Source organism: Saimiri boliviensis, chromosome X (genome assembly GCF_048565385.1).
Source record: "Saimiri boliviensis isolate mSaiBol1 chromosome X, mSaiBol1.pri, whole genome shotgun sequence".
NCBI lineage: Eukaryota > Metazoa > Chordata > Mammalia > Primates > Cebidae > Saimiri > Saimiri boliviensis.
The window spans coordinates 112,562,789-112,580,130 of NC_133470.1; the positions used below are offsets into that span (position 1 = coordinate 112,562,789).

Sequence of the window (17,342 nt, forward strand, 5' to 3'; positions counted from 1 at the left end):
AGTTTCCTTCTAACAGGCCCCTCTGCTGCAGGTCTGCAGGAGTTTTCTGGAGGTTCGCTCCAGACCCTGTTAGCCTGGGTATCACCAGTGGAGGCTACAGAACAGCAAAGATTGCTGCCTGTTCCTTCTTCTGGAAGCTTTGTTCAGAAGGACACCGCCCGATGCCAGCCAGAGCTCTCCTGTATGAGGTGTCTGTCAACTCCTGCTGGGAGTGTCTCCTGGTCAGGAGGTATGGGGATCAGAGACCCACTTGAAGAGGCATTCTGTCCCTTAGTAGAGCTTGAGTGCCATGCTGGGAGATGTGCTGCTCCCTTCAGAGCTGGCAGGCAGGAACGTTTAAGTCTGCTGAATGTGCCCCCACAGCCGTCCCTTCCCTCAGGTACTGTGTCCCAGGAAGAGGGGAGTTTTATCTATACGCCCCTGACTGGGGCTGCTGCCTTTCTTTCAGAGATGCCCTACCTAGAGAGCAGGAATCTAGAGAGGCAATCTGGCTATGTAGGCTTTGAGGTGCTGCGGTGGGCTCTGCCCACTTTGAACTTCCTAGCAGTTTTGTTCACACTATGAGGGGAAAACTGCCTACTCAAGCCTCAGTAATGGGAGATGCCCGTCCTCCCACCAAGCTTGAGTGTCCCAGGTCGACTTCAGACTGCTGTGCTGGCAGCAAGAATTTCAAGCCAGTGGAATTTAGCTTGCTGGGCTCCATGGAGGTGGGATCTGCTGAGCTAGACCACTTGGCTCCCTGGCTTCAGCCCCTTTTCCGGGGGAGTGAATGGTTGGTTCTGTCTTGCTGTTGTTCCAGGCACCACTGGGGTGAAAAAAAAACTCCTACAGCTTGCTCAGTGTCTGCCCAAATGCATCCAGTTTTATGCTTGAAACCCAGGGCCCTGGTGAAGTAGGCACCTGAGGGAATCTCCTGGTCTGCGGGTTGCAAAGACCATGGGAAAAGCTTAGTATTTTGGCCGGAATGCACTCTTCCTCATGGCACAGTCCGTCATGGCTTCCCTTGGCTAGGGGAGGGAGTTCCCCAACTCCTTGTGCTTTGCAGGTGAGGTGACACCCCACCCTGCTTTTGGCTCTCTCTCTGTGGGCTGCACCCACTGTGTAACCAGTCCCAATGAGATAAGCTCGGTTCCTGAGTTGGAAATGTAGAAATCACCCGCCTTCTGCATTGATCTCCCTGGCAGCTGCAGACCAGAGCTGTTCCTATTTGGCCATTTTGCCAGTCACCGAATCCATGATTTCTGAGAGTTCATAGAAGTAACGCTGATGAAATTTAAACACGTCGCCAGGTTTCAGCAATTTTTACAGCTTTTCTTAACTTCCCCTTGACCTTCATAGATCTGCAGTTTTTATTTTCCATTTTCAAAATCTTTTTTTTTTTTTGAGATGGATTTTCGCTCTGTTGCCCAGGTTGAAGGGTAGTGGTGTAATCCCAGCTCACTGCAACCTCTGCCTCCTGGGTTCAAGCGTTTCTCCTGCCTCAGCCTCCCAGGTAGCTAGGACTACAGGTGTTTGCCACCACAGCCGGCTGATTTTTAGTATTTTTAGTAGAGACAGGATTTCACCATGTTGGTCAGGCTGGTCTTGAACTCCTGATCTTGTGATCTGTCCACCTCGGCCTCCTGAAGTGCTGGGATTATGCCACCATGGCTACCCCAAGTACAGTTTTTGACCTTCAAGAGGTGTCAGCTTCTCAAAGATAGGAACTCTTTTCATGTTTGAATTCTCAGTGCCTGGAATCTAGTCAGTGAATGAGTGAATGCATGAATATCTCTTGTTGCTGCCCCGCCCCCCCTCCCCGTTTCTGTTTCCTTCCCATTTCTAGCTGGGTTTCAGTAAAACTTAAGAGTATTATGTGAAAGGAGAGTTACAGTTGCTTTGAATTAAAAAGCAAATTAAACTAAAAGCATCAAGGGAGTAGAATATATTTATTTTCCTACCAAACAAAAGAAAATTGCTTTTATTTGCATGTACCTCTTGATTTAATTTTGTACATTCTTGCTATAATTAGACTTTGATAGGAAGGTCTTTTATTGTTCTTCTAGGTGGTTTTATTTTGCTTCTCATATTTCTTTTCCCTTTTCAAATTTTCCTGCTTATGAATTCTCGAGAATTGACACATAGATGCTTGAAACTCACAAGGCACCTAGAAAGGGAATTAGGACAGCTTAGTAACTAAGAAAATATTTTATTTCTATGGGAAAAAACTATGTTTTGCTTTATTAGGTTTTTTTAAATTATAGTATACCAGGAAAGGATGAGCTTAACTGTCTTTATCCCTCACATAATGTATCATAAACCTAGTTTTTCCTATTACAGGATACCTGTATTTTTGCTTCCCAGTGTACACCCAGTATGCCACCAGAATTATGTGTGTGCCATCTCACCACCCCCAAACCAAATCATACCAGACCATCTGGCTTTTTTTCTGCCAGGCCACTCATCTATAACCCAGTTCCTTCTTTGCTTACCAGTATATATGTTGACTTAATAAATTGTTTCTGTGAAAGGAATCATACCTTTTTAATCTGCCAATTAAAAACAAATTTAGTGTATGTAGTTTCCCATAAAGGTAACATGGCAGGCCCTCAATTAGTGTTATGTGAAAATGTAGCATAACGGTTAGACTTTTCCTATGGTAACATCTATATGTTACTGAAATGTGAAAATGTATGCATACACAAAACACCCTTATCTACCAAGAAAATAAGAAGCTTGTTATCTGCATATTAACTTACCCCTTTCTCATATGTTTCTGAGCTAAATCCTTGCCAGAAATCTAGATTGTCAGTAGTTGTCAGTACTTTGATTGTCTTTTTGGCCTCTACAGACTCTACCAACCCTCTATCTGCTTATATTCAACCAAGTATCATTCACTGTTTTCATTTTGGATTAACAGTCATCTTGTCAAACATCACCTTAGGGGCCCATCTGCAAATCTGCAAATTGTTTATGTAATATGGACCCAGGGTTTTTCATTCAATCTGTACAAGTTAGGCAATGGTTTTGTCTTTGTTAGTAATGTTTTTGATATTTTGGGCTTATTTTTCAGTCAGGACTTTGGGAGTGATGAATTAAAAGATAGATTTAAATTTCTTTGTGTTTAATTTTGGCTTTGTTTTTGCATTTTTTTTTTTGCTTTAATGTTTGATTATACTAATTCTGTAGAAGAAAAACTAAAATCTCTGGATGGAAAAATGCAAATGCATCATAATGAAGTTATGTGCTGACTGCAATTTTTTTTTTTTTTTTTTTGAGATAGACTTTTGCTCTTGCTGCTCAGGTTGGAGTGCAATGGCACAATCTTCAGCTAATTGCAACCTCCATCTCCTGGGTTCATGCAATTCTCCTGCCTCAGCCTCCCGAGTAGCTGGAACTACAGGCACCCACCACCACACCCAGCTAAATTTTGTCGTTTTAGTAGAGATGGGGTTTCGCCATGTTGGCCAGGCTGGTTTCGAACTCCTGACCTCAGGTGATCTGCCCACCTCCGCCTCCCAAAGTACTGGAATTACAGACATGAGGCACCACGCCCGGCCCTGGCTACAGTTTTACAATACATACTTATATCAGTTTTAAGGGCCTTTGATTTGATAGATTGAGAAAAGAATTGATTTATAAAAATTGACAATTAAAATTCAGGGATGTTAAATATGATTTAGAGGTTAGAAACAAAATTTAAGAAGGTTAACAGGCTGTATTTAAAATCTACATATTTCTGAAAAGTAAGAACAATTTACAACCATGTGCAAATTAAATTTTTTTCAAATTAGAAACTAAATTGTGACAGCATAATGTTAACCTTTTTGCATTTTATTAATTTCTTTTTTTAAATTGTAGTTTCAGTCTGATGGAAGCAAACAAGAAGATAAAGAAAAAACGGTAAGAGATTAGAAAAATCCAATAATGTGTCTAATGTTAGTCTTGGTACAGTATACTACAAGTTTTACTCTGAACAAGCTTTAATTATCTGTATGAGTAATTGTTTTATACTGTAGATGCTGATTACAGCTTTTGGCAGCTTATGCAAAGTTATCTTTTAAGACTAACCTTTCTTTCCTCTGAGGATTAGTATATTGAAAAAGGAAGAGAGATAAAAGTTCTCATTCCTTTGCTACCCCTTTCCTTAGCCCATTGATGTCTTAGATGGAGAAACATAGATAAGCGTTGTGAAAAGGATGGGTAGGGAATGGGATATTGTGTGTTATGAGATTAAGAAATGGCAATTTTCGGCCCAGCGCCTGTAATCCCAGCACTAGCTCAAGCCTGTAATCCCAGCACTTTGGGAGGCCGAGGCGGGTGGATCACGAGGTCAAGAGATCGAGACCATCCTGGTCAACATGGTGAAACCCCGTCTCTACTAAAAATACAAATAATCAGCTGGGCATGGTGGCGTGTGCCTGTAATCCCAGCTACTCAGGAGGCTGAGGCAGGAGAATTGCCTGAACCCAGGAGGCGGAGGTTGCGGTGAGCTGAGATAGCGCCATTGCACTCCAGCCTGGGTAACAAGAGTGAAACTCCGTAAAAAAAAAAAAAAAAAAAAAAGTAATTTTCCCAAGGCTATCATAAATTTGTTGTTGGATTCTATTAATATGGGCTTCTTACTGAAATAACTTTTCCTTTTTTCTTTTAGGAAGTTATCCTTAGCTGTTTGCTTAGCATTACTGACCAGGTACTACTTCCATCTCTTTCTTTGATGGACTGCAATGCTTGTATGTCTGAGGAACTATGGGGAATGTTTAAAACATTTCCATATCAGCATAGGTAAATACATATTATTTTCATGTTTTAAACTACTAGTAATTCTAGTATGCTAACCTCTAAGTGTTTAACTTTTCCTAATTCTTCATCTCATCATTTTTTAAGATACCGTCTGTATGGCCAGTGGAAGAATGAAACTTATAACAGTCATCCACTTTTAGTAAAAGTTAAAGCTCAAACAATAGACAGAGCCAAATATATCATGAAGTAAGTTTTAATTTGTTTATTTTTCATATTAATCTAATTTATTTCTCAATCTAATTTACCTCTTTTCTGCTAGCTTGTCTGAGCCTCAGTTTTGAGAAAGCCTGTGTGTTGTGTATGGTATAGCTGATTTATATACTATAGACAGAATGACTATTAATTGTGGTTTTAGCTATATTTGACTACCAAGTTTTCATAGTTGTCATGTTTGCATATGGATAAAAATCTAATGAAAATCCCTTTTAATGCATGCATCATATTATAGGATGAGAGTTTTGTGTTTTTTTTTTTTTCTTTTTAAGGACAGCCTGCTGTGGCCTTTGCTCAATCTCTTTAGTGATTTGTGCAAGGTAGTCAAAGTTCTAGCAATTTCTTCTGCTGAAAGTTACCATAATGATTTTTTTAGTCTATTAGGAAGAACTAATGAAATTATGCAGAATTATCTCCATAGGGAGTCAACTTTTGAGAAATTTCTTTTTAAAAAATATTGTATACTTTTATTTTCATATCATTAAAGACATGAGTGATGTTCTACTTCCCAGTAGATTATTTGAAGTTTAATTATGAAAATCATATACTTCAGATTAGTATCAGTTTAGATGCTTAATTACACTGCTGTATTGAAAGTGTTTTCAACGAGGGTAATGTCAGTTGCCATTCCTTTTGTAAATTCATAGCAGTGGTATGGTTATTCGAATTAAAAGTAGTTCGATTTCTAGTTTATTTAGATTTAACAGTGCGTAATGTCTGTTAAATGTTGTCTTTGCCCAGTGATAATGTTTCTGGTCACAGTCTACTGGGAAAACAAATGTGTGCTTGATTACAATCTAGTTTTTTTTTTTTTTTTTTTCCTGTGAACCTATGGATTATATTGAAACAATCTAGTTTAATAGGTGCTGTTACATAGTATGAATAAAGTGCTATGGGAGGATAGATGAGAGTAAATGATTTTACTTGGGGGAGTTTTGGCAGGAGATGGTATTAGATATGAAAGAGTTTCTGGACTTAAGAGTTCTCCAGGTACAGTTTCTAGCTTAACAACAACAGCTAATATTTAGGGAGCTATTACTATATGTGCCAAATATTAAACTAAGTGCTCTACATGGATTGTTTGATAATATATTTAAGCATTATTGAATCCCTTGAATCTGTCTCATCTACTGTCTCTACCACCACTATCTTAGTTCTTTTATCTGGTGTATTACAGTGATTTGTATATTCTCTTACTAAAAATCATTTGGTGACTGACTTTACCTGAAGGTTTATGTTAAGCTTTATGGCATAGTGATATATAAGAGGTCCTCTCTGATTTGTCCCTCCCTGCATCTAACCTCCTTTCCTGCCAATTCTACTTCCAGATGTACTGAGTCTACTTATGTTTCCCTGACTGTACCACTGTTTCCTTAGCTTCTCTTCCCTTGTATGTACTTTTTGTTTTCTCTGTTTGTACAGGTTTTCCCTTACCTTCCTTTCCCCTTTTCCATCTGGTGACCTCATTCTTGGAGAGTGAGCTCCAGTGTTACTTCCAGTGAAGGCTTCCCTAGCATATACTGCCAAACACAATGGATCTTTATTTCCACCACTATTCTTTGTGAATATAATGTTATCATACCTGTAGGTACATTGCTACATTTCTATGATTATTTTTCTTTTTTTAGCTATCTAAAGTTTTAAATAATTTATATGTTTACATGGTTTAAATTTCAGTAAATAAGGTATACAATACATACAGCAGAAAGTCTCACCCCATCCTACATCTACTCAGTTCTCCCCACCCCGTAAAAAGTAACCACTATTTAGTCTCTTATATATCCTTCCAGATATTTTTATGTATATATAAGCCAATACAAATATATTATCCCCCTCTTCTTCTTCTTCTTCTTCTTCTTATGTTAATATTGTTTTTTCCTTGTCAAGATGGGACCTCACTATGTTGCCCAGGCTGGTTTCAAACTCCTGACCTCAAGTTATCCTTCCACCTTGATCTCCCAGTGTTTGGGTTACAGATGTGAGCCACCACACCCCAGCCACCTTTTATTTATTTATTTTTATTTGTTTGTTTGTTTATTTTTGAGATGGAGTCTCGCTTTGTCACCCAGGCTGGAGTGCAGTGGCACGATCTTGGCTCACTGCAACCTCTGCCTCCCGGATTCAAGCAGTTCTCTGCCTTAGCCTCCCAAGTAGCTGGGATTACAGGTGCCCGCTATCATGCCTGGGTAATTTTTGTATTTTTGGTAGAGATGGAGTTTCATCATCTTGACCAGGATGGTCTTGAACTCCTGACCTTGTGATCCACCTGCCTTGGCCTCCTAAAGTGCTGGGGTTATAGGCGTGAGCCACTGCAATGGCTAGCCACCTTTTATATTATCAATAGCATATAAGTACTGTTCTCTTGATTGCTCTTTTTGTTTAAGAATGTTGAAATTTAATAAATGATTTTAAATCTGTTTCCATCACTGGACCAGGCTTGAGAGCAGGAACTGTTATTCATCCTTGTATTTTTCTTTTTTTTCTTTTTTTCTTTCTTTTTTTTTTCTTTTGAGATGGAGTCTTGAGTTGTCACCCGGGCTGGAGTGCAGTGGTGCCATCTTGGCTCACTGCATCCTCTACCTCCCAGGTTCAAGCAATTCTCCTGCCTCAGCCTCCCGAGTAGCTGGGATTACAGACGCCTGCCACCACGCACAGCTAATTTTTTTGTATTTTTAGTAGAGACAGGGTTTCACCATGTTGTCCAGGTTGGTCTTGAACTCCTGACCTCATTATTCGCCTGCTTCGGCCTCCCAAAGTGCTGGGATTATAGGCATGAGCCACTGCACCCAGCCTCATCCTTATATTTCCATACTTGACCTTAGCCAAAAGACTGACACACAATCGTCCTTGTATTTCTAATGCTTAGTACTTTGACTGTCATCGTAGGCATTAATATGAATGAATGAATAAAAATATAATTTACTATAGAATAATATGTGCAGAATTTTTAATATATTTGGATTTTTGTTACATTTGTAAGCTATAACTATTTTACCAGGCTTAAACAACACGATTTTGTTACTGTTCGAAGTTTTTAGATTGAGCATATAATGTATTAATTTATTACTTGCAGGATTTCATGAGCTTTGAATACTATTTAAAACATGAGCTTGCTATAGGGCATTTAATAATTCTTTCTACAAATGTTTATTGTGTTCTATATGCCAGACACTGGTAGCTTGAGGAGAAGACAAAGACAAGAAAACATTTCTTTTCGTTTTTTTGTTTGTTTGTTTGTCCCTCCAGGGTATGGAGGCAGAAGGGAATGGAATAAAAAACAGAGAGGAGGGGTTGGCCTTGGCAAGTAGAGGGTAGGGATCTGAAATATTGGGGTTAGAAATAGGGACAGGTAGTGGTAAGTTCAAGTTTGAACAAAATACTGAATAGCTAACATTTAATGGTCTCTCTTTCTGTGAAACAGAAGAAACTGGGATATGGAGAACTGGAAAGAAACAGTTGATGATGAAATAATTTTGATTGATGGGGCCAGTTTTGTCATAATTAATTATAGCAAGTTTGTCACTTGGAGAATGGTCACATTTCCTGAATTATAAACTGCATTTATAATTTACGTCATTATATTTTCATCCTAGAAAGCTTCCTTACTGTCACTTGTAGCCTTTTGAAGTCTCTACATTTATTATGTAATAATCTCATCACAGGCATTTAAGATTCTGTGTAATAATTGTTTTGAACTGTAAGAATTCATAGATATAAATTTAAATAATGAGCAAAGGAAGAAATAAAAAGAGTAGAATTTAGCTTCAAAATAATTGTTTACCTTGACTATGAAAAGCAGATAACTTTACATATTGAGGAATGCAGCATGAGCTATTACTCTGTTCGAGTCACTGAGCCAGATGGCATGAGGCATTTCATTGCATGACACCAAATTTAATCTCTTAATCCCTAAACTGATAAATGAATCCTCCTAAATCTGAAATAATTTTGATTATTTGTAAGAAGAGTTTTATGTACGTATAGAGTACATTAAGAGTTTTACTGATTATTAGACTATTAATATAAAGTTGAAATGTGTATTTTATAAATGTTAAGCATTTAATATGAAGTCTCAATATTATCCTGGAGAATCCCTAACCAAAATAGCCCAAATCCTGCCATAAAGGATACGATGAATGTGGTCGTTTACATGAATCCATTTTGAATATTTGGGGAATAATTGGTTCCCCCCAACTATGTTGTAACAAAGCTATCCACATTACAAAGAATGTTACTTAAGATGATCCCTGCCACCTTTTTCTTCCTCTGTAGGCGCCTAACCAAGGAAAATGTGAAGCCTTCTGGAAGACAAATTGGGAAGCTGAGCCACAGCAATCCAACCATTTTGTTTGATTATGTATGTTTTGAGGTTAATATTATTTTAAGGGATTTTTCTTTTTGTTGCCTTTAAATCAGTGCGAGTGGAAGTTAGAAAATGAAATATTGTAAGGTTATGCTAAAAAGAAAATTATACATTATACAATGTATTTAACACATTGATATATTTTTCTATTAATAGTAATATGTAACAGTGTTACTATTATAGACAATATGTTATTTTGTATACCACATTTTGATTTCTAGAAGTGTTACTTGTTGAATTTAGTTTTTAGAAACATTCAAATAACATTTCATTGTGATTGATACTTAATACTAGTACTTCAATATTTAGACATTTCTTTTTTTCTTTCTTTTCTTTTCTTTTTTTTTTTTGAGGTGAAATCTTGCTCTTGTCACCCAGGCTGGAGTGCAGTGGCATGATCTCGGCTCACTACAACCTGCACCTCCTGGGTTCAAGCAATTCTCAGCCTCCTGAGTAGTTGGGATTATAGGTGTGCGCCACTGCACATGGCTAGTTTTTTTTGTATTTTTCGTAGAGACGAGGTTTCATCATGTTGGCCAGGCTGATCTTGAACTCCTGACCTTGGGTAATCTGCCTGCTTTGGCCTTCTAAAGTGCTAGAATTATAGGCATGAGCCACCATGCCTTGCCAATATTTAGAGATTTCTAAAACACATGAGAGATACTACACTCTTTCATTCTAAAATTCAGCTCTGGACCAACTAGAATGATTTCCTTTTTAAATTTTTTTTTTTAAGCTTCAGGGGGTACATGTGCAGGTTTATTACATGTATATATTACATAATGCTGGGGTTGGGGCTTCTATTGAACCCTTTACCCAAATAGTGAGCATAATACCCAATAGGTAGTTTTCAAACCTTGCCCCACCCCACCCCTTACTTTTAGAGTCCCCAGTGTCTTTCTATCTTTATGTGCCTGCAAACCCATAGTAAAGTTTCAGGATACAAAATTAACATACAAAAATCAGTAACATTCTATACACCAAATAATGTTCAAATTGAAAACCAAATCAAGAGCACAATTCCATTTACAATAGCCACAAAAAAAGTACCAGGAGATACATTTAACCAAGGAGGTGAAAGATTTTTACTAGAACTATAAAACACTGATGATAGAAATCATAGTGATAAAAGCAAATGGAAAGACATTTCATGCTCTTGGATTGGAGGAATCAATATAGTTAAAATATTCATACTGCCCAAAGGAATCTGCAGATTCATTGCAATTCCAAATAACCACTGTCATTTTTTTATAGAATTGGGATTTTTTCCTAACTAAAAAATGTAGCCTAAGAAAATATTCTCTCAGGCAATGACACAATAGTAATTTCTATATAAATATGAAGTGATGGGAAACCACTTTAATTATAAGCATTATTTCTTTTGAAAAATAAAACGTAGCCATTACTTAGTTGGTACAGTAGAAATCCTTTGATTAGTTAATGCCTTCTATTGTTTGTTGCTGTTTTCCAGATCTTGTCACAAATACAGAAGTATGATAACTTAATAACACCTGTAGTAGATTCATTGAAATACCTCACTTCATTGAATTATGATGTTTTGGCCTGTATCCTTTAAAGTGAAGTAACATGTAGATTTTATATTTAATAGATAGTATGGTAAATGTTTTATTTTCATTCTTTTTTTTTAAGATGGAGTTTCGCTCTTGTTACCCAGGCTGGAGTGCAATGGCGTGATCTTGGCTCACCGCAACCTCCGCCTCCTGGGTTCAGGCAATTCTTCTGCCTCAGCCTCCTGAGTAGCTGGGATTACAGGCACGCGCTACCATGTCCAGCTAATTTTTTGTATTTTTAGTAGAGACGGGGGTTTCACCATGTTGACCAGGATGGTCTCGATCTCTTGACCTCGTGATCCACCCACCTCGGCCTCCCAAAGTGCTGGGATTACAGGCGTGAGCCACCGCGCCCAGCCATTCTGTTTTTCTTTAGTAACCATCTGAGATTGATTCAGATGGCTGATCTGAAGTTTGGTCAGTCGTGTGTGTGTGTATGTGTGTGTGTGTGTGTGTGTGTGTGTGTGTCTTTGTGTTGTATAAAGGGAGATATGTTAGGCTCACCGAACTTTTTTTTGTGAGACAGAGTTTTGCTCTGTCACCCAGGCTGGAGTGCAGTGGCACGATCTCAGCTCACTGCAACCTCTACCTCCCGGGTTCAAGCTAGTCTCTTGCCTCAGCTTCCCGAGTAGCTGGGATTACAGGCGTGTACCACCACACTTGGCTAATTTTTGTGTTTTTAGTAGAGATGGGGTTTCACCAGGTTGGCCAGGGTGATCTCAAACTCCTGACCTCAAGTGATCCCCCCACCTCGGTCTTCCAAAGTTCATGAGCCACTGTACTCAGGTGGCTTACCAGACATCTTGTTTTTGATGGAATCTATCTTGATTTCTGAAAGATGGAAAGGAGGCTAAAGAAGAGATGTTGGTACTACAGTGAGTGTATTTTTCAATAATTTGTTTTAGCAGCATCCCTGGTCTTACTTAATGACCAACAGTTTTGCCCTTAAGATGTGGCATATTTATGTTTTAAGGGTCTTTATTAGAGATGTAATGACTTAGTTTTTTTCTTAATATATGAAAGATTGTATCATTGAAGCTTTAGCTAATCCAGAAAAGGAAAGAATGAAACATGATGACACAACCATCTCAAGCTGGCTTCAGAGTAAGTATTTTTATTTTTCAAAAGATGAAATTATTATCTGTGGTAACTGCCATGTTATGTATTTTATTATCTATGCTTAGAGACTTTTATGAGCCTATTTGTTAAGAGTTGTTGAGAATATCTAGCTACTAAGCTTGTTCTGTAGAGTCCTTGGCTATGTAAGGAGGTTGATATAGTTCTTATTTATTTTCCTAACTTAAGAGACCGTTATTGACTCTGCTATCAGAGTCAATTTGGGTAAGTATTACTGGGGAGGTAAAATCTCCTTCATTTTATTTTATTTTTAATTTAATTTATTTTTTTGAGACGAGGTCTCGCTCTGTGGTCCAGGAGCGCAGTGGTGCAATCTCAGCTCACTGCAGCCTCTGCTTCCCAGGTTCTAGCACCTCTTCTGCCTCAGCCTTCCGAGTAGCTGGGATTACAGGTATGCGTCACCACACCCAGCTAATTTTTGTATTTTCAGCAGAGACGGAGTTTCACTATGTTGGCCAGGATAGTCTCGGACTTCTGACCTTAAGTGATCTGTCTACCTCGGCCTCCCAAAGTGCTGGGATTACAGGCGTGAGCCACTGCGCCTAGCTGAAAATCTCCTTTTTAACTAACATTATTTTATAGAAGTTGATCTTAAGGGAGTTAGTCTCATTTCTTCCCATTCCATCCTGAGGTTCCAGTCATCTTAAAAAAGCAAAAACTTGACTTAGTTTAACCAAAAAAAACTAACCATATTTCTTTTTAATTCTTGTACCTTTGGTTTCTAGCAGCCAGTTCCCTTTCTTTCAACTTACTGTATCTGATAGCGGAATCTTGCAGTGACTCCCCATTGTCCTTTAAAGTCCGAAATGTTTAATAAGTCATACAAGTAAGTTCTTTTGAAATCAGGTCCTTTGCACTGTTCTAGTCTTATCTTTTCCCTGCTTCCCGATATTCTAGATTTCATTAATGCTGAACTTCTTGTACTTTCCATGACCTTTTGCTCATTATTCACTTGACTTGGAATACCTTTCATGGCCCACTCCATGTTCTGTTTATTCATTAGATTTCAGCTTTGAGGTCACTTCCTCTGGAAAGCTTTTTCTGTTAATGCTCCCACCCACAAGTCTGAATTAGGTGCTCCTCTTATGTATTCCCATGGAGCCTTTTGCTCATCATAGTTATTTGTCTACTTTTCTGTATCTTCCATTAGACTCAGCTCCTTGAGGGCAGGACTTGTGTTTTGTCCAGTATCATTTAGGTGCTTGGCAAATAGTTGTGGAATAGGCTGCAGAGTACTTGACTTTACTAGAATCTCCTACTCTTGTATTGACTGGGGTTTCCTCCCTATTCATGGTATGATGAGGACCGTTGGTTAAAATTGGTTTCTTGTCTGCTTCTAGGTCTGGTAATACTTTACTTATTTTCTTCCACCTCCACAACTAGTGGCATGTTCCTAGATAAAAAGAGATTTTATTTTTTCTTGACTCACATTCAGGGGCCTGGTGTTTTGTCATTTATTCAAGTTTACTGAGTGATCTGCAAGATTTTGTTATATCTTAGTTTCACAAGCTCTGGAATCAGGCTGCAAAGATTTGACTTACCGCTCTACTTCGTACTATGTGACTGTGAGCAAGTTACATGACGTATCTGTTCTGAATTTGCCTCATCAATAGGTTATACCAACCTAAGATAATAGTTGCAAGGGTTAAATAAGATAATCATTATAAAGTGCTTGGTACAGTGCTTGACATGTATCTATGATCAGTAAATATTGGTTATTGTTACTGTTATGGAACTCCATTCAACAGCATCAGCAATACAATTAGGCCTACCTCATTTTGTTTTAGAAGTTTAGTTGAAGAACTGATACTTGTACATTTTGTTTTATGAGTTGTTTTTACTCCTTTTTTATTTCATATAGGTCTGGCTAGTTTCTGTGGTGCAGTTTTTCGTAAATATCCAATTGATCTTGCCGGTCTTCTTCAGTATGTTGCCAATCAGCTAAAGGCGGGTAAAAGGTATTCATAGCAAATTATACTTAATAAAATTCAATAGAGTACTTCTGTTGGTTTGGGGGTATTGAGACTCCTATTATCCTGAAAGACTACTTACTTGTTGGTTGTAGGCTCAAGTAGAATAGCTGCTCACTTATTTACATGAAATTCTTTAGTTAAATGATAACTTAATACATAAATAGACACCTTTTTTCACGAATAAATGTAATATTTGGCTATATATGTTAACGCACTAAAAAGATACTTTGATTTATTTTGACTGCCTATTAGGCTTTTGAGTAAATGGCTAATGTAATGTATTGTGTATCTTCCTATGACAAAACATACTGCACTAGGTCTGTATGCAGTAATTGACCTGTATCACGTTGAGCATCTGGTAGGAACATGTTTATTTGAGGGTGTATTCAATACCTTTAAAGGATAATTTTTGAATTTGAGTTTTAGAGATACATAATACTTCCATGCCTTTTGGACAATGTCTTCTTTTCTTTGTAAATAGTGAAGTTTATTTTATTTTGGGCCAGTATCAGTGCTTAGAGTTTGAATTAATATGTGTGTATGTTAAACCTCAAGAGAAGTAGACTGACTCGAATCAGAGAACCTGAAATTGTTTTCAAAAGCTTTCTGGTAGAAAGCAAACAAAAAATTAAAAACTATTTGGTGTTCTAAACAAGTATTACCTAAGTAATTACTGACAGATTCTTATTTTGGCATACGGAAAACTTGAAAAAATATTTAAACGTAAAATTGTATTGGCACATCCCTTATGCTCATCTCTCTGCCATTTCTATATATTTTTATTCTTCTTTGTCTTTAGACCAGCAGAACATACATTATTTTTTAATCTATAATTCAGCTTTCTGTACTGTGAATACAGTGTTTGTGACCATCTAATTGAAGCATAGTTTAAAGGAAAAATAAACCGTTTCATTGGTATTTATATACTAGTTTCATGAGGGCTTTCTTAAAAAAAGAAAAACTGAGGAAAACAAGGCAAGTTGAGAGAACACTTAAGAATCTTAGAAAATGGTTTCTTCATCTGTTAGCTTGTGTCTTGGGTATGTCTAACTTTACATTTGGAAAAACATCTGTATTTTTTAGGAAAGAATGTTTTTACTTTGTTTAGGTTATCTAAAGAAGAGGACATAAGGTATTGGCTATCCTTAGAGGACAAAAGGTATTGTTTCCGTTGGTAGTCCTAAACTTTGAAGATTAAAAAACATAACTGTTGGCATATTACTGAAAAATGTGCTTCAGACTGGCCACTAAATTGTCATCTTTGGCTCAGATACCCCAACTTAGAACTTCTTTTTTTCCTTCCTTCCCTCCCTCTCTTCCAAGTTTATGTGACCATGCTACATCTTTGTCCCTTTTTAGTAAGTGGATTATTTAGAAATGGCTGTATGCCATCAAAAACATTTTGGCCGTCCTGTATTGGAGGAGAAAAAATGCTATGAAGGACCTTATTTGGTCAACCAGTAAAATGAAATATGAATAGTAGATTAAAGTATTGTATCAGTATTAGATTTATTAAAATTGATAACTGCTGTGGTTATGTAAGAGAATAGCTCTCTTAGGAAATGCAGTCTTAGAAATTTTAGGGGCAGAAGACCATGATGTAAATAATTTTCCCTCAAATGATTAAAAAATTGAGTGTGTGACTATGTATGTAGAGAGGGGCTTCAGAGAGGGAAAGAAAGTGCAGATGATAAAGCAAGCAGGATTAAAAATGTTACTAGGTGAAGTTGAGATAAAGGATATATGGTTGAGCTTTGTACTGTTTTTATTTTTCCATCCTATCAGTAAATTTGAAATTATTTCCAAGTAAAAGTTAAAATAAACATACACACCAAGTATTTGACAATATAGTTCTAGGAATGCAGTTCCTTAAAAACTGCTTCAACCTCTTCCCCCATATTCATATACAAATAATTTAGGGATTCTTAGTATATTAAGTACAGTATATTATTTTTGTATTTGAAGTTCTAACTGTAAAATGTTTTTTTTTTCTTTTTGAATAGTTTTGACTTGCTTATATTGAAAGAAGTGGTGCAAAAAATGGCAGGAATAGAAATTACAGAGGAAATGACAATGGAGCAACTAGAGGCCATGACTGGTGGAGAGCAGCTAAAAGCTGAGGTAAGAATTGCTATTTTTGTTCAACAACTTTAAAAATTCATAATGTATGTATGATCATAGTATAGAATACAAACAATATGTCAGTTAATAAAACCAAATGTCAAAGCCGTACATGCCTTCCTTTCACAACCACCCCTACTCCGTTTTAGAAATTGAGATACAGTAATTAACTTTTTAAAAAAGCTGAAGCAAAATATAAAAGTAAGTAATGCATCTGTAAGGAAAGTAATTACCAACTAAGGCCAGGCACGGTGGCTCATGCCCTGTAATCCCAGCACTTTGGGAGGCCGAGGCTGGTGGATCACTTGAGGTCAGGAGTTAGGGACCAACCTGGCCAACATGATGAAACCCTGTCTCTGTTAAAAATTCAAAAAACTAGCCGGGTGCGGTGGCTCAAGCCTGTAATCCCAGCACTTTGGGAGGCTGAGGCGGGCAGATCACGAGGTCGAGAGATCGAGACCATCCTGGTCAACATGGTGAAACCCCGTCTCTACTAAAAATACAAAACATTAGCTGGGCATGGTGGCGCGTGCCTGTAATCCCAGCTACTCAGGAGGCTGAGGCAGGAGAATTGCTTGAACCCAGGAGGCAGAGGTTGCGGTGAGCCGAGATCGTGCCATTGCACTCCAGCCTGGGTAACGAGCGAAACTCCGTCTCAAAAAAAAAAAAAAAAAAAAAAAATTCAAAAAATTAGCTGGGTGTGGTGGCTGGCGCCTGTAATCCCAGCTACTTGGGAAGCTGAGTCAGGAGAATTGCTTGAACCCAGGAGGCGGAGGTTGCAATGAGCCAAGATTATGCCATTGCATGGGTAATGATAGCAAGACTCTGTTCCTCCCCCTGACAAAATAATAATAAATAAAATAATTACTAAATAATTACTAAGTCTTCTGTGATCCTTGATATCCTTACTCCCTTAAATCTTAGTTGCTCTGTTGAATCTGTGCCACAATGAATAATTTAATAATCCTTTATGAGGGACTGCAAGGTGGAAAATGGAAAATATGCAAGAATTTAAATTCAGCTGATGTTTGTCTTTAAGCCAGTGACTGCAGTTAGTAACAGTCACTAAAATAAATTTGTGTAAGGGAAGAAATGTGTAATGCAGGAGTTTTTATATTAAGGATTTTAACTCAACTTTCTGCTATGTCTTTATCAAATTAGACAGCATGGGTTATATACTGT

The 17,342-nt window shown here is 37.7% G+C and overlaps 1 protein-coding gene across 10 annotated transcripts in view; it reads left to right on the top strand.

Annotated features, from left to right (window-relative positions):
- THOC2 (THO complex subunit 2) overlaps positions 1-17,342 on the top strand; it is a 135,549-nt gene that overhangs the window by 81,406 nt on the left and 36,801 nt on the right. For 7 of the 10 annotated variants that reach the window (XR_012515618.1, XM_074391604.1, XM_074391603.1 and 4 more), the window contains exons 13-21: positions 3,841-3,882; positions 4,634-4,764; positions 4,867-4,968; positions 9,268-9,352; positions 10,830-10,923; positions 11,953-12,033; positions 13,928-14,024; positions 15,148-15,198; positions 16,043-16,160. Coding sequence is in view for 9 of the 10 variants with exons in the window: in XM_074391604.1 (XP_074247705.1) it covers positions 3,841-3,882; positions 4,634-4,764; positions 4,867-4,968; positions 9,268-9,352; positions 10,830-10,923; positions 11,953-12,033; positions 13,928-14,024; positions 15,148-15,198; positions 16,043-16,160 (801 nt within the window). In the remaining variant the exon portion in view is untranslated. The remainder of the gene's footprint in view (positions 1-3,840; positions 3,883-4,633; positions 4,765-4,866; positions 4,969-9,267; positions 9,353-10,829; positions 10,924-11,952; positions 12,034-13,927; positions 14,025-15,147; positions 15,199-16,042; positions 16,161-17,342) is intronic. The other 3 variants (XM_010341715.3, XM_010341718.3, XM_010341717.2) reach the window with 1 other exon arrangement.